Raw genomic sequence first — 17361 nt, forward strand, 5'->3', positions numbered from 1 at the left:
TGCTTTTTAGAGAAGTTACTAGAAAAACAAGCCAAATGTTTCCTACTTCTAATTTTGTGATACCAGGTTTCATTTTGTCCCTACTGTTTGCAAACACCACCATTCTCAGCTGTGAATGACGAGGTGTCAAAAACCACACAATAAAATGTGTTTTGTTCCTTCAAATCTCTCTGTTTAGTGGTTCAGTTGAACACATTTATGAGCAAACAAATTTTCGTGTTAAGTTGCAAAGAACTCTTTCAACCACCAAACGTATAATCTACAACATTTCAGCTTTGACAACTTAGTAAACAAATGTGTAGAAAAAGAAAAATATTTAAAAACTTCTCATTATTATTCACCGAACCAACTGTGTTTAGTAGATTTTTGAAATCAATAGTAATAATTAAAAAAAGAAATGATTAGGTGTTATTCAACATTTCTTTATTTCAAGATAAATGCATTGTTTCTTGAAAGAATAATCAAAACGCTTTCCCCCACCAAAAACGGCTTGTTGTTAGCTGGCTCTTTATTCAAGTTGAAAATCCACAGGTTAAGCATTGGGGGTGGGGGCGCTGCCACAGGAACTGTAGTCTTTAATTTATGACGTGAGGCGTGTGGCTTCTTTCCCCTATTCATTCAAGTGTCATAGGAACACATGATCCCAGTGTCTTAACCCAAGGTCCAGTGCTGTGCCTTTGCTAGGCCACGTACTAAGCACCTTAACCAAGGTATTCCCCTTTTAAAGTGCATTCATGCAAACATAATATGCAATACAGCAGGTGCCGTATCAGATTTAATCTATACTTACTCATGTTAATAATGTTCACAACTGCCTCTTCTGTGTTTTGCTGCTTAGAGAAACAACAATACTATGCACAAGACGGGGAAACCTCAGGAAGCCTTTGGTAAAGAGCAGGTGCTAAGGTTTTGTGTTGTCCTTGGGCATGGATATGTGAACCTATGCCACCCTGTTGCCACGACAGTTCCACCTCGTGGCAGAGATCACGTGCTGGTGTCTGATAGGGTGTCTAACATCACGTCGCTCTCGTACATGTCACACTCCAGGGTTAACGAGAGCCGAAGCGGCGTCTCCAGCATCATCTTGTCCTGATTTGGGATAGGCGTTTCCAAAGACATGATGCTAGTGTCTTCCAATCTCGGAGTGGCTAGAAGGTCATCAGGCTCTGAGGTGTTCAGCATCTTCATCAGCGCTGGAGTGTTCAAGTTGCCTCGCACCTTATCGTTGATGTCTGTGCCTAAGCAGAAACAAACAGGAAGACTTCATTTTCTGAGGCAGATATCACTCATGTAATTACAATTACGCAGACTTAAAAGGACAGTTAAAGCCCAAATCTATTTTTTTATAATTACCCCTTTAGTCTATAGTGCTATTAATATATTGCTGCAGATAGCTTTGGATTTCAGTGGAGAATATTAGAGAAGATTATGCTTTTCCTGAGAAAGTCTTTTTGCAACCACAGCTAGCCTCCAGACCCTTTTATTGTCTATGGTGGCATCACAAATACAAGGTTCCTAAGAAGGTGCCTAATCTCACACAAAGGAAATACCCTTTTAGATAATAAAAAAAAGGTGACTATGAATATTTTTTACAGCTAAATTCTTTAACAATTTACTTTATATGAGACATAAGAAATGTGAAAATATTTTCCAAAATTGAAACCAACCTATATATGCATCAGTGTCACCGATGTACATCTCGATACAGTGGCCAAGCATCGTCACAGAGAAAGTGTCATCCCTTTTCAGTCCCAGTGCCTGCCAAAGAAAGACAAAACCCCCCCAACAAACTACTTTAACCCTTTTTTTAAAAATGATAAAAACAGATTGTTTTGACTATGTTTTATGTGCTAATAATACAATTATGTGATTTTAATGGCTGCTAGTATTCTGGACAGCACCCTCAACAACAAATAAAGAATTAAAATGAACGTTTCAAGAGCTAAAATAAGAATTAAAACCAAACATTGATCAAAGTCATGCATTATATCTGTGGCTTAAAAACCCCCAAAACAAAGTCACTGCTAAATCAAAAATACCTCTCTGCATTGGGCAATATTATATTTTTTAAGATGCAACTATAATATAGCTACTTTATCTTATTAACTTGTGATAGAAGTCAAATTTTTGGAGCCAAGTCATTTTATATTTTAAGTGAACCTGTACGATATCTAGACGGTGTATAGTTTATGTCAGATTATTCTTGTGTACTTTTTTTTTGGTGTACGTGTTTGGTTAACTAAAAAAAAAAATAAAATAAAATCTCATAGGCTATACATTATTCCTTCTTTCCTACTAAAAATGCTACCTAAAATACCAGTAACACAGTAATCTTATGAGAGATTCATTTTAGTAACTTTGTTTCAGACTGTTAAGAACCCACAGGAACTCCAACTCCCTGTGAGTGCCTCTTACTAAAAGACAAACAAGGAACAAAACCAACGCATCCCTTTAAAGTTTACCGTGTGGAAGTAGTCAATAGCACTTTCAAAGTCACCCATGAGGCTGTGCACGTATCCTATCGCAGCATAGGTGGAGGCGTGCTGAGGGATCAACACCAGAGCTTGACGGTGGTACTCCAGAGCCTGGTCGTACTTTCTAAGGAAACAAACACAGCAACATGCAAAGCTGTTACTCACTGAGTGAGCCAAACATCATCAGCAGGCTTTACATGTCATAAATAGTGCATTTAAAATGATTACAAAACTTTCCATTTCTATGTTTGCTGATGGAATAACAACAGCTATATAATTTTCCAATTTATATGTAGCGAAATTAATCAGTAACTATAAAATCAACTTTGAGCGTATCATGTACCATGGCAATGAGACATAACACAGTCTGCAAATACAGTCTTGATGTAATTAAGTAGTACTTACTTCAGTTTCCGACATACATGACCTAAGTTGTTTAACAGAGGCTCCCACTTGTCCACAGTAACCTTTAATTAAAAAAACAAAATTACAAAAATATTGCAAAGACTTAAGTTTTCAAGACATGGATCACATTGATGGTATCAGTTAAAACAACCAGCTGTTACCTCATTCCCTATGGCTTTGATCTTCTCCAGTGCATCAAGAAACAACTTCTCTGCTGTCTTCCAGCTGAAACAGAAAAAATGTTCTTAGAAAGCAACTAAATAACTGTCTGCAATCTGTGTACTAACACATGACAACAGTGCACTCTATACATTAGGATTTACTCAAATTTGCAACATCTCTTAGATCTCTTACATGATTCCTACACTGTACTTAAATACCAAGACTGTATAAAAACCAAGATTACATAAATGCAAACACACGTTATGCAACGACTTCCTCAGATGGCTACTTGAGGCTGGTTCCAAAATTGTTGTCACGGTCCAGTGATTTCCAACATTACAGTTGAAACTCGCATGTTTACAGAACAAAAGGTCACAAAAAGCAATTTGTCCATAAACTCCCCCTTCATGACAACTGTACATGATTTAGACAACTTCAATGAACTAAAGCTTAAAATAATGCATAATTAAATGATATCTGTGTATGTGTGTACGTGTACACTTGGGTGCTCACAAAGGCAGCAAAACTTGGTAACTAGCTGCTAAATTTACCTCATTTAATTATCTGCTTGTTAAGTGACGCACCAAAACCTGCTTACGGGGCCAAGCTCCTACTCTGTTCATTAAGGCTGTCGTCCTTTAAATGTGCTGTAATGCTTTACATCTTTGTTTAATTTAATATAAACACCCTCTAAAAATAAGCTCTGATCATTGTCGGCTATTCATGTGCATCACATTTTTAGGCTGTTTGAATGGGTAGATTAAGCTGAGGTTTAGCAATTTTCCAAAGGAAGTAATGCAAAACACGCACAGAAATGTTGATGTCTAACCTCGTGCTGTGGATGGATCATTACAGATGTTCTGTTGACTGGAGTTTGTTTTAAGCGTCTTTACCTGCCCTATGATTGCATTTTCTTTGCCCACCGGGAAACCTCACATTAAGTTTTATTGAAGTAGAAAAAGTTAATGTTCATCCTCCATCACTACTTTGCTAATGTGTTTTTAATATCCTAATTAGCTACATAGCTTTGTAGCTAGCTACCACCTAGATCAACTTCAATGTACAAACATTGCTGTTGTTTAGTTTTCTGTCTTCATTCAAGTCTGAAGTGATACCAGAACAGCACATTTGAGCTTTTTAGAAATCACTCAATCAGAACATGGTATAATCATCTTCAGGTGGAAACTGCTGAGCTAATTTTGTAACTGTTAAACTTCTTAAATCCTCTTTTTCATAGATGCTTGGGTGGTTAAGCTCTACTGTAACACCCAGAAGAGCAGCCACACTGATCATTTTATTTAAGATGAAAGAATTTGGGCCATTTTTAACTCTCGTTCATACCACAGTGTTTGTTTGAATTTGTAAACCGAAGCAGAGCTGCAGACCAACAGGAGACATGAGCGTAATTACACCCATCCATTCTATACAGTTTATGATACCAATATCCATTTGCTGATGACAACATTTATCCTAAATGTGTCCAACAAAAAGTTTAAGGGTGTTTGTGCCGTCATACTCACTCTCCATTTTGAAATGCAACCACTGCCACTTCATGAATGACAAATGGGTCCTCTGGAGCAATGCTAAGAGCCTGGCTGAAAAAACGTTCTGCTAACTTGGAGTTGTTGGTTAATCCATACTCCAACCCAATGTAGAGCATGGGCAAGTGACACCTGTGTAACAGAGTACAGGAAACAGGAAAGCTGAATCTATCCTCATCTCATGTTTTACAAGCACGTCAATGCACACAGAATACTCAACAATAACATGACCTGACTTTTACATGTGACAGTATGTTGTGTTTCTTAGTCACCATTATAGTCTAGAAAGATTCAAGGAGTCAAAAGCATGCACTTAAGCATGAATGTAAAGCAGGAATGTCACAATGACCCCAAAACAACACCACAAACACACAAATAAAAGGTTGCAAAAATGGCTGCAGACATTTAAGCCAATATTTTTTTCTTGTCAATAGCAGGAAATGCTTTTATACTCGTGGCTCTCAGCATGTAATCTGGCAAAAATACAGCAAAAATATATGTATGTTCAACACAACCTGGATGGCATTATGCTTGGATACTGCTGAGGTTTTTAAAGGACATGATAGAAACATTTGACTCTTTTGTAATTAAAGTTTTAACAAAATTCTTTACCAACCGCAGCTATATACAGACAAACATTTTACATGCGTATGGATCATTCTCTGACACATCAATCATCAACCTACCCTTTCATCAGCTGAGCAGCAGTGAAGTAGGCAGCCATGGCTTGGTCATGCTCACTCTCCACCGCAAAGGAATGCCCATAGGCAATCCATGCAGGACCGTAAGTCCTCTCCAAAGTGGTGGCTTTGCTTAAGGAGATGTACAACAGCAAATATGTTTGAGAGACCAGAACATAAACTGTCAGTAACTTTTTTTTTTTGTAACAAAAAGGATGGATTTCTCTTTAAGAGGCAACATAAATACCTGAGGTATCGTCGAGCATGTTCGTTTTTATGGCCAACCATGAGATAGTAGCAACCCACAGCAAACCAAGACACCTGGTTAAAAGGTTTTTAGTTATCAGCAAAATAATTGGGGGAAAAAAATGTATAACAGATCAAATAATGAAAAAAAAAACTTACTGGGTTGTTGGGATATAAGTCTACAAGTTTGTGTGAGAGGTAAAACAACTCTGCACGGACAAAAACAAAACAAAAACATTAAACTGATATTCAGGGGAACCAAACTAAACATGCTGTATGAATAAACCCGTGTATATATTTTACCATTTGCTTTTCCAAGCTCCACCAGTGTTCCTATGTGGACTGGCAAACAGCTGGCGTGGAAGGGGTCTTTAACCATTACCCTGTAATCAAAACAGGTGTACTTCAGGTACATCACCAAAATCAGAAGTCACAAAAAATGTATTTGCTAGTCATTCATAAATCTAAATGTATACAAATATAATCTAGCGTAGTTAAAGAGCAAAATCTACAGCTAGATTTCATTTTCTTAGATTCTACAGTGGCACTAAGTCTGCTACTACTAAATGAAAACCCTGGGACACCTACATTGATGTGAGTTTGTAGCACATCTTGAAATCACAGTTATAATAATGCCTTTCAGCAAGAGACACGACGACATCCAAGTTGTCCTGAAGACCATTGACCATCTCTGGCACCACTAAATCACTGGGCTTGTTATACTGCAGAGGAAAGCAGAGAGAGCATGTGTCAAATTCATGTCTGTGAAAGCACATAGCAAGGTTAAAATGTGAGATGGTGTGAAAACAGACAAAACCATCACACAGCAACAACAGACAACAGTCACTCTACACACTCATGCTTATAATAACTGCATAGAGATCATTTTTCTATAATTTGTTATCAGCAATGGCAAACCAGTGAGCTGATATCACAAAAAATATCCTTAATCATAAATTCACTGTTAGCGTTGGGCCTTTGGTTGCAATCCTTGAAAAGAGGGGGAAAAAATACCCCCAACTTTATAAATTCACAGTTAAAATCCAGTTGTTAAACTAAATGCATAACCCCTTACCTTCTTTAATTTATTCTCAAAAAGGAAGTGTAACAGCTCCTCTTCCTCCTCAGTACACTGTTGACTCAGAGGAAGGGAGTCGAGGAACTCCTTCTCTGTTGAAAGATGAAAACGTACAGCGTTGTTATAAACTACTGGAATTATTATGGCATTAATGTGCACAAAATGGAATTCTTAGTGCACACGCTGGCCACAGAGTCTCACCTTCCTGTGCAGTCAACATGTGGTGGGACGTTAAAAGGTCAAAGGCTTCAAAGCAGTACACATCCAGTTTCAAGGCCTCTTTGTAGCTGGAGGTGGCCAGTGGTCTGTTATCCATGGCATCATAGATCTTACCCCGCAGGAGGCAGATGGAGCTGCTGATCTGAAATATTTCATTGGGAGCAAAGATGAATAGAAAGAAAGGTTGAGTCTATGACACTGGACATAAATTCATAGAGTGTTAATACTCCATACACAACAACACTGGACAGCATTTTGAGATCATTCTCACATCCTGAAGGAAAGAACAATTTATGCTATTTCTCTACAAACAGAATTTGTGTGGATTGCACAGGGACATAACTCACTGGTACAAAGGATCCTTCATGCCTCAATACGTGTTTGAAGACCTTGATCATTCTTAATTTGTTTGAAGTGTGGGTGCTTATTGAGGAACTTGAGCATAGGTAACTGGTTTTTAAAATAGATTATAGAATTCACTAATCTCAAGTCCAAAGGAGGAGAGTTACAGAGTCTGGGGGACATTGTTTGTGCTAAAATGTTTCAACCCTTCCCGAACGCTTGTTTCACTGCACATGAAAATGGTTTTCGCTAAAGGTGGAAACAGAAAATGTGGTTCACAAAAGGTACAAATATACTATTAAGTATAACCTAGCTGTGTAGACATAAGAGAAGATACTATCAGCTGGTGATGTGCAAACCAAAAGTGAGCAAATGACTCAACTGAGCACCGCTCGCTGCACTCACTAGTTGTACTCAATAACACAGGAAGAGCAAACGATGAATGGAAATGGAAGATGTTTACATGGTAGGAAAGAAGAGCAACCCAAGATACACCATCGCAGATAGAAAATATTTCTCAGTTTCAGTTCCTGGAGAGTTACAAGGCTCGATTATGTTTGTTAAATTAAATTGTTAAGCAGTTATTTCACTTTTACTTAAACTGGATATGAAACTCTACATGTATTAAGGTAATTTCCACCATGGAGCCCTGCTCTAATTGACTGTCACAAATCTAACACTGTCTGTGAAGCTGGAATTACAAAAAATAAGTGTTTTAAGTTAAAAGTGACTGTTTTTAGAGCATGTCTAGCACCATCTCGTCCAGTACAGACTGTGACTTCACTAGGTTGATTGCTGCTAACAGACTAAAATTAGTTCATATTAGCTAAATAGTGACAGAAACAATATCACAGTGGAAAAAAAGAAAGCTAAAACTAAAAAGCAGTCTCAGGGTGTCATTTTTATATGGCCCCTGGCTGAAAGAATTAGTTTCATGTTAAAAAACCAAAGCTATACTGCCTACTGTCACTCTGTGTCTCTTAAGCATCAAATGGTTTCTCGTTGTTGGTTAGTTGTTAAATACTTTTGTAAATGATGTCTGTGCGAAGGAGAGTGTGCTTGAGTCAGGCGCTCCAGCAGTTTAACAGACTGACAAGCTGAGCTGAAGTTGACGCCGTCTCCTCTGTATTCAATTTTCCCTCGTGAGGTCATGTGAAAAGACCACGCCAGCTGGCAGAGCATGTCCAAAGGATGCAATCAGCACTATTTTATACAATAATCTAACACTCAGTTATCTCAACGTTAAGTGTCTTTTTCTAAGCATACCCAAACAGGTTACAATATAACTGGTTACTACATGTGATCAGGCCACAAACATAACACTAAGTCAGTATTGTAGAATATTGTCCGCAGCTAAAAAGTAAGGGGCTTTACAAAAATTCCTAAAGTCCTCAACAAGATCAACTATCTTCTTACTGTTATGTATGTTTGTATGCACCTCCATCTCCTCCCTAACAGGTGGGCCAATCTGAATGAAAGTTTGCAAGAACATCGTCACACATACAGCAATTAACTACACTAAGCGGTGCAAGACCAAAGCCAAGAAGATTATGAGGGATCTCTCCCATCCCAACAATGGACTCTTCTCACTGTTGAGGTCTGGGAAGCGCTTCTGCTCCCTTAAGGCCAAAACAGAGAGAATGATGAGGAGCTTCTTCCTCTTACTCTCTGTCATTACTACACATCAGTAACTGTTTATTCCACTGTATACTAGTGGTGCAACGGATCAAAAGTCTCACGGTTTGGACCGGATCATGTTTTTTTCGTCACAGATCGGATCAAGTTTCAGATCCAGCAGAAAAAAAAAAGAAGAAAAAATTTAACTCGTCATTTACTTATTTATGTATTTTTTGCCTATTAAAAACATTCAACTCAAGACTCATTCCACGCAATTATATAAAAACAAATTAAGGTGCAATATAGGGCAGTACAGGGCTTTCTATCTACAACTTCTATCTACAACTCCGCTGTGATATAATGAGCGGTCAAATCATTTAAAAATATAACTCATTAAACATACACACCACATGGCAACCCAGACTTACAGAAGCAGGGGACATGTCCCAATCCTTGGTTGATTCTGATGTCTCATTGTCTTCCTTTCCACTCCTGTCCAAAAGCTTTTTGCTTGCTGGCTCTTCTGCATCTAAGATATCCAAGGCCTGCTGGAACTCTTTGGCAGCATACTAGAAAAAGCAGAAACAAATAAGAAGCATTAAAAATGACAGATCTAATCGATTATCTGCAATTTAGAAGATTGCAGAAAAGGCTATAACAACTGGCATGTTGTGCATCTTCCATTTACTTACATGACACCTTGCAGCAAGATACTGACAAGCTCCGTACAGCTGTTAAAGAGAAGACAAGAGATGTTTAAAACTTTGGTCTGACATTATGCTGCTGACTTTTTTATGACAAACAGTTTAACTCTAACACACACCACCCCCGTACTAAACACGGTTATAAAGGCAATCACCCACTTTTCAACACTCACGCAACGCACCTTGTCAAGTTTACGTGAACGGAGGGCATGGGAGGCTCTGTGGTACTGTGAGGTCAGATAAAGGCACTGAGCAAGCCAGTAAATATCCTGGGGATCTTCTGTATGTAAACAAAGTCGATAGGGTTATCAGTTTTAGAGGTTAGGAAGTTATCGCTGGCAGGTTTCACACCAATGAAGATGTGCTAGGATGCTAATCTGTTATCCGCCCAGACCGCTAGTAAAACTTTCTTTCAGCTGCAACGTAACAGGAAAACGTAACCACTTCCCATGAAGCACCACACACACCATCATTAGTTTTGCTGACAGGTTAAGTAATGCTACTCTAACAGACAGATTAGAACTACCGTCATTTGCTCACCGTGAGAGAGAGATGCTATCTTGTCGGCCCAAAATAGAGCACTCTGGTACTGTTGCTGTAAACAAACACACAAAGGCACCGCATCAGTCTCCAAAATATATGTCAAGCTGCTCACTGGCTGTTATTTGTTAAAGAGGAAAACAGCAAGAGTTCGTTACCACTGACACCAAACGTGCTAAAAAAAAAAAAAAAAAAAAAGCTAGCGTAAGCTAGCAACACAGAAACTAATATTTTTTCCTACCTGATCGATGTATTGCCGCACTCGCTTTCTGAGTCTGTCGAGGTTCATTTTGACTTTTTAAAAGTGGACTGTCAAAAGTTCTGACTATCACAAGTGTGTCATTCTAAGAAGCAGAGGAAGCAATGCACTAAAACACTACGTGAGATCTCGCTAGCTGCGTAAAATCAAACCCGCGGCTTCTTTCTGCAATGAGTGCTCCGCTAAACCGTTCCGTAAGGAAACTACGTCGTGATAGAAAGTTCCACGTTGACGCTCCTGGCCCCCGGGCCGCCTAACCTAACAACAACAACGACAACAACAACAACAACAACAACAACAACAACAACAACAACAACAACAATAATAATATATGTTATTTCAGTGTATTTCCCCTGTTTTTATTTGTCATCACATTAACAACAGTGAAGACAGATACAACAGGAACACCTTTCATCTTACAGCAGTTAAATAAACACAATACATGCATAACAAATAGAATAAATCGGCAGAATGGTATAGGGATAAAAGAGAAATACATTTTAAACACTAATGACTAAACAAATATCTTAATAATGTAAGAAGTATTCTGAAAGTAAAAATATAATAGAATGAAGTCAGGGTAAAATGAAATACAAATAAAGTAACAATATGAAAAAAGGAAAAAGAAAACTGCATTTAAAATTGCTTACCTAATCACAGAATAACAAATACTGCATTAACATTTTTCCTGTTTTTATTTTTAGGTTTATTAGGAGTCCTTGGCATTTTTAAATACATCAAGAACATGTGACTTGTCAATAGAATGACTGCTTTAATTGATTTATTTTGAATTTTAGGGTGTATCTTGTGATTTCTTTCTTTCATTCCTTTTCTCATTTGGTAGTGCATTTGTTTTAAAGGTATCTGTGTTCCTGTATCCTCTTCCTTGTTGCTCGTTTTTCTTCTTTTGCTTTGCACCACATTTCCTGCTTACCTTGCTGCTTTTTTCTTGTCCCTAGCAGTGACACATGAGATCAGGTGTTCACATTTTTATCTGATTTGTACATATAGTGTGAAACAAAAGCATATAGAGCATAGAAGTTAAGGAATGCAATGCAGCTTTAAGGAAGAAAGAAAAGGACACCTTTTGCTGATTTTCTCTGTCATGAGGATAGTGACTAATTCTTTCCATCACTTCGGTAGTTTTGAGCCAATCCTCGTGCCAAGCCCTCACATAGAAAGGTTTGCACTGGCTCAGTTTAAGCTGGATCCTTTGATTCTCTTGGGCAATTCTGAGCATTTCCAGCTGCTGATTTTTGTTCCCAGGGCTATATTGAAGAAAAAGAAAGCACAATTAAGCCGCCTTATTTCTTTGAAAACCCTATTGTTCTGACACCGTTATTACGAAACTTAACTGACCTTTTCTTTTCATAGAAATTCCAGTTGTCGACTCTTCCAGGTGTGCTCATAATATGTGATATATTCTCTCTAAGCCTATTGTTTTCTCTCTGAATCTCCAGCATCCTCAGCGATTCAGTCTTAATTCAACAAAATGTGATTAGAAACAGTCACATTTACAGGAGGTTATTCTAACTACATGTATGTAAAAACTGTGTTTTAGTCACTCTAAAACATTGTTATTACATTGGATCACTTCAGGCTTCACAATACTTTATTCTACACTGACTGGAGGTAAAAATAATTTTGTGATTCTAATTATTCATTTAAATTTCTTATGTTTTCTCACTCAAAGGACAACCTTGTGATTCTTCTGCTTGGGAGTGAGGTGACTATATGTCTTTGGTGGTCCCGTGTTTACCACTGGATTTGCTGTCATCACCTTGGGGGAAAAAACCACATACATGTCTGTCTGAGGCGGTAAACCGTGATTATCCTGACTTTAAAACAACTGTATAAAACAAAAAGGTAGATTAGTTTGTAACAAAAAACCCCCCCAAACAACCTAAGGTCAAGACATTTAGAATATGGGCAAACAGGGAAAATGATGACAAATGTTTTTTAAAAAAATGTAAAAATCAAAGACTTTTCTCTTAACTCTTTTTCTGTGCATGTCGTATGCAGCCTGGTCCAATTTCTCCTGCAGGTATTTGCTTGCAGTGGGAAACAGGGGCACTGCTAAGGGATGCAGCGACAGCTTCCTGTAAAGAGAAAACAGAAAAAAAGCTGCAAAAAACCAAGCCCTTTACACTCAGCAGAAAACAGTTTCACACATTTTAATGATACAATGAAAATGAAGAAAACTATAACAAATAAAATCCACATGGGGATTGTTTTAAAATTGCTCAAGATTATTTAAAATAGAATCAGAATCAGAATACTTTATTAATCCCTGGGGAAATTATGTGGGTTATGGTTGCTCCAGTCCAGTAACATTAAGAAAAACAAAAGCAAAAACAAAAACAGACTAAACTATTAGCAATACAATATATTAAGATACAATGAATAGCACAATATAAGGAATAGCACAATAAAAGTATGGGCAAATTATGCAAGAATAACAAGCTCTGGGATGCCCTGTCCAGATCAGGGGTGCTTCTTTTTTCTAGTACCTATAACTTGGCCATCTCCATGTCTCTTATACACCTGCTCTATGTGGCAGGTATGTGTTTCTGTTTCATGGACTGTATGTTTATTTATGAGTGCTTTAGATTAACTTATTTGTATCCAGTTCCAGCCATGTAAACGAAGTGAATCCCCCCAAAGGTTCACGGTCCCTGGAAAGTTTCTGCAGTGGAAAATAGGCTCATGCAAAGAGGACAGCTTTGCCGAATAAATAAAGCAGTAGGGCCTATGTAGAGATGGGACTTTTTTTCCTAAATTGTCCAGCATCTCTTAATCCAAATAAACGACGGACAGTTTGTTAACAGGGTGCATCAACAGTTGGCGCGTACGCCAATAAATCAATTAGCGTAAATACCCTCGGGCTCCCTGCCTCACCTTGCAGTCTGTGGTTGCCCTGCTTCCTTGGTTTCTTTACTCATCTTTCCGAGAGTACGCTGAACCGTCCGCGCGGAACTAAAGCTCAGAAAACTGCAGTGTGTTTCGTGCCAGTCATACACGGTTGCCATGACAGCAGAGCGAGAGAGCGGAGATGAATGGTTTCAAACGATGCGCCTGTTTGGTTTGTTCCACACAGAGAAACACATACAGCCACAGAGATAGGCTAATTAGCGCGCAGACTGTGGAGCGAGTGGCTGTAAAATGAGCCGCTGTGTGAAGACGCATTTACACATAGTTCAAAGCTGAAAATGAGGAAAATGAGCTAGAACATAAACTGCTTTTATTTATTTATTTTTTTAGTTTAGTTTACTTTTACAAAGTAAAACAAATAACACTTACTGTGTCTGGCTAGACATTATGTCCACTTAATCACTTTGATCTCTTCATCTTTTAGAGCATCAGTGGAATTAATTTAACCAAATGTAGAATGAATTTATAAGCTGTAAGGACACAGTATACAGTATCTTTTGTATTTTAAGTACATACGGTCAATAACAGTGGAAAACTTACACCAGTGCCACTTAAACTAACACTAGTGCAAACTTAGTTTATACACAAAACAAGAAATGACATTGTTAGATTTTGCCTGGTCATGAGGAAAAATGAGGAAAGTTAATTATTGTGAAACCTTTAACTTAAATTAGAAATACAAAGCATTACACTTCTATACTGTGGTATCACGTTGGATTATTTCAATGTGTTTATAAAGTATTATGTGTATCATCCGGGAAATAAAAGACAGAAAGAGGAAATCAGAGTTGTTGAATGAAACCTATTCTAGTGATTTGACTCTATGAATGAATATACATGCAACACTTCCCCCTACTGACAGGAACTGGCTACGACGACTTTTGACACACATGGCATTTTTACTTTTAAGCATTCAAATTTCACGCTAGAAGGAACAACAACAACAACAAAAAAGCACTGATGAAAAAATGGTCACGTCACCGTTTTTTCACACCCTTATAAGCTGTTATAAATGTTGTCATTAAGATAACAATTAGCCAGAAAAATAAACTGTAACATTCACTTCACACATATTTCAAACCTGTAAATACTCATAAGCAAACTGTTCTTCAAGTACAGGTTTAATGAGAATATTGCACAATCACAAAGCTGTCGTAGACGTTAGCAGCTGATGTCGATCTGTCACGGCTACAGGCCTCATGTCTGGCATTTCCCCACAGATGCCCTCAGAGGTGAATTAATTGGCCCTCCTTCCATCTCCCAGCGTAGTCTTGCCTCAGTGCGTGGGAAGCACTCTCATGAATGAATTATATGCAATAAAACATTTCCAGTCCACTTTGTTATTTTGTTGTATAAGAGGAGACGTGTTGATGGGACAGATGGAGAATACCAAGATGGAAAAAAATCATGTTACATGCCTCTAGATCTCTTCCATCCTATTTTTGTTTTGTTTTTACACTTTTGTGTTTTTTGTTGAACAGTTAAACTGAGATATTTGTAAAATGTTTCTAGGCCTTTGAATATGTGTGATTATAGCATGGGCAAATGTCTGTGACCAATTTTGAATTGATTTGAATACTAAGCCCTTCAGGACCGATGACGTTTTGAAGGCATTCTTGTGCAGTTTATTTATGAATTTATTGAAATGTTCTGACTAAAACCCAAATTCCATTTCTCATGCAGACTGCAGGCGACATTTGGACATAAAACTCAGACCTTTCCAGGGACTGTTGCAGAAACTTTACAAATAGAGTTTCTGCTGTTTCTGCTGCACAGTGTTTAGGATATTGGCTGCATGCCAAATATCCTTGGGCAAGATACTAACCCTGTGTTTGCCTACTGGTGGTGGTCAGAGGGCCCGGTGGCGCCTGTGTCCGGCAGCCTCACCTCTGTCAGTGTGCCCCAGGGCAGCTGTGGCTACAATGTAGCTTGCTATCGCCAGTGTGTGAATGTGTGTGTGAATGGGTGAATGACTGAATGTAGTGTAAAGCGCTTTGGGGTCCTATGGACTAGAAAAGCGCTATACAAATGCAGGCCATTTACCATTTAACTTTGTCCAAATAAAAATTTGACATGTTATCAAAATGCTTATAAGAACATAGAGCCTTCTACTTTCAGACTGTTGTGTACACTTTCTGCCAAAGACTTTCCCAGATTTTAATACTGTGTTTACATTCACTGGCTTGGTATGATTATATTAGCATACTAATATACTATATTGAACTATATGATTAATCAATTTGAAGAAAGCTTTCGAGTCCTAATAGGACATGGAGAAAAGGACAATGTTGTTGAGCTTTTGGTAGCTTAAACAGTGGCTTTTATGTGTAAACAGTTTTAGAAGATTTGATTTTTAGGCTGCAGTTGTCAGATTTAAGGTTGGACTTTTGGATTTGACTGGAATATTCATTTGTATTTATGAGTTGGGGTTTTTTTGCCAGAATTTTAAGTAGGTGGATCAAAAATAACTTTGATTAATTGCATTGTTTCATTTGATTAATCATTTATTAAAAAACAACCACAAAAGAACCCCAACAAAACAAAAGCAAGAGCCACTTTGAGAACATAAACTGCTGCCAAGGCAGCTCACCATCCATCCATCCATCCATCCATCCATCCATCCATCCATCCATCCATCCATCCATCCATCCATCCATCCATCCATCCATCCATCCATCCATCCATCCATCCATCCATCCTCTTCTGTTGGTGGAATAATATTTTGTTTTTGTACATGCTCTTCATCTTTGTTAGTTTTTTAACAAGTTTGCATTTGTTTTTATTGCACTACAAAGTGCAGGATTTTGTTTTCCCTGTTGAAATGCATTTTGAAATACTTGACATAATTTTGAATATAATTATTTTGTATTATTTGTCATTTATACAGTTTGTCTTACTCTTGACAATACTTTCTTTATAGATGTATATCGCATCTTAAGGTCACCGCATGGTTCGAAAGATAGAAGACATTTTAAAGTTTGAAAGTTTGACCTTTTTTGACCTTGAAAAAGACGACAGAGGCCCAAACTAAATTTAGAATCCCCCCTTTTCCTTCCCTGTATGCTGAAAACATTATCAGCACAAACAACTGCAGTTTGAATATATAGCTCTATATAGCCTTGTTATCCCTTTGACCTTCAGAATAATCTACTGGCCTTGAGAGAGAGGTCAGAGGTCAAACATGACATAATATTTTAATCTCTATGCAAAACTTTCTACATGTTGCCAAGACATGCAACACACAAACACTACTAAAAATATAACCTCCGTCACAGAGTTAACAAAACAAAAAGTTTATAATAATCTTAGATCTAGAACAATGAAAATAAATAGTTACACCTAAGTCATCTAGTTATGACGTCAAAATCGTGGAAAAAAAGGAAATAAGAGAAGGCACACAGTGCTTCTCATAGGCTTTGTTAGTACCTCAAGTGATTCAGAAAAGCGATAATGATGCAGTGAAGCTTGTTTTCAGGTCTTGATCAGAACGGCAGTGGATGCTAACAGTTCCAGGAACTCCCAGAGGTGGATCTTCCATTGCACTGCTGTGGGAATAGGTGTTGAGAGAAACTGCCTCTTTGGGACTGGGGACGCACAGTAACAGAAGAAAATCATGCAAACATAACTGGTGTTTTGTTTGCATGCACCTCAACATTATTATATGGTTTTAGAGTTGTAACAATCTATAATCTACTGAGACAAATGCAAAAATCACAGAGAAAGAAAGAGAAATAATCACTTTCAGTTCCAGAGGTGAAAACACACGAAATGTGCTCAAATATGGCTCAGAAATAATTTTGTCATCATTAAAGCTCAACATCTGCGAGAACTCAGATTATCCAATGCCATCAGATTATCCAATTCCATCACCATCCCTATTTCATTATGTTCTGAGGGCAGCAGAGGAAAAACAGAAACACAGTCTCCCCTGTTAGCCACCTTGTTTCTGCTGACTGAGACAAACATTAGAAGTCAGCTCAAATCTCACACAATTGCCTTATTTTCTCATCTATCCCTGCGACCAGTAACACTGTAAGATCAACAGGAGGAGTGCATTTCCCCAAGGTCAGGATTGAGTTTTTTTTTAATCTGTGTGATGGAAGTGACTATGGTAACAGGTCCCTTGAGAAGATCCTGTTGAGAGATGGCTGCATCACGCTGGC

General features: G+C 38.0%; 2 protein-coding genes across 3 annotated transcripts; both read right to left on the bottom strand.

Annotated features, from left to right (window-relative positions):
* Positions 1–401: 401 nt before the first annotated feature.
* Positions 402–10496, bottom strand: cdc16 (cell division cycle 16 homolog (S. cerevisiae)). 2 transcript variants are annotated; one of them, XM_026145472.1, is made up of 18 exons: positions 10250–10496; positions 10009–10063; positions 9651–9745; positions 9457–9495; positions 9193–9333; positions 6788–6947; positions 6584–6678; positions 6097–6230; positions 5812–5891; positions 5668–5717; positions 5510–5583; positions 5269–5394; positions 4562–4714; positions 3041–3104; positions 2880–2941; positions 2463–2598; positions 1668–1758; positions 402–1238 (listed from the first exon to the last, which is right to left on the bottom strand). In XM_026145472.1, the coding sequence occupies exons 1-18, from the start codon at positions 10295–10297 to the stop codon at positions 985–987; spliced, it is 1857 nt and encodes a 618-aa protein (XP_026001257.1). In that variant the 5' UTR covers positions 10298–10496; the 3' UTR covers positions 402–984. The 2 variants fall into 2 exon arrangements, with proteins under 2 accessions (XP_026001257.1, XP_026001256.1); XM_026145471.1 differs by having other exon boundaries at positions 9651–9748; positions 10250–10495.
* A 460-nt stretch (positions 10497–10956) lies between these two features.
* Positions 10957–13294, bottom strand: cfap97d2 (CFAP97 domain containing 2). The gene is made up of 6 exons (XM_026145707.1): positions 13166–13294; positions 12264–12366; positions 11967–12047; positions 11627–11745; positions 11352–11535; positions 10957–11222 (listed from the first exon to the last, which is right to left on the bottom strand). Exons 1-6 carry the CDS (start codon positions 13207–13209, stop codon positions 11061–11063), a joined length of 693 nt encoding a protein of 230 aa, XP_026001492.1. The 5' UTR covers positions 13210–13294; the 3' UTR covers positions 10957–11060.
* Between the last annotated feature and the right edge of the window lie 4067 nt (positions 13295–17361).

This window comes from Astatotilapia calliptera, chromosome 16 (genome assembly GCF_900246225.1).
Source record: "Astatotilapia calliptera chromosome 16, fAstCal1.2, whole genome shotgun sequence".
NCBI lineage: Eukaryota > Metazoa > Chordata > Actinopteri > Cichliformes > Cichlidae > Astatotilapia > Astatotilapia calliptera.

What these genes read in the sequence shown, in the direction of transcription:
- cdc16 (XM_026145471.1), bottom strand. Translation starts at nt 10,297, where the DNA reads ATGAACCTCGACAGACTCAGAAAGCGAGTGCGGCAATACATCGATCAG. An exon ending in GATAGCATCTCTCTCTCACG is followed by an intron (nt 9,749 to 10,008) that starts GTGAGCAAATGA and finishes GTTTACATACAG; the next exon opens with AAGATCCCCAGGATATTTAC. An exon ending in GGGACATGTCCCCTGCTTCT is followed by an intron (nt 6,948 to 9,192) that starts GTAAGTCTGGGT and finishes GAAATATTTCAG; the next exon opens with ATCAGCAGCTCCATCTGCCT.
- cfap97d2 (XM_026145707.1), bottom strand. Translation starts at nt 13,209, where the DNA reads ATGAGTAAAGAAACCAAGGAAGCAGGGCAACCACAGACTGCAAG. An exon ending in AATTTCTATGAAAAGAAAAG is followed by an intron (nt 11,536 to 11,626) that starts GTCAGTTAAGTT and finishes TCTTCAATATAG; the next exon opens with CCCTGGGAACAAAAATCAGC. An exon ending in ACAGAGAAAATCAGCAAAAG is followed by an intron (nt 11,223 to 11,351) that starts GTGTCCTTTTCT and finishes TGTCACTGCTAG; the next exon opens with GGACAAGAAAAAAGCAGCAA.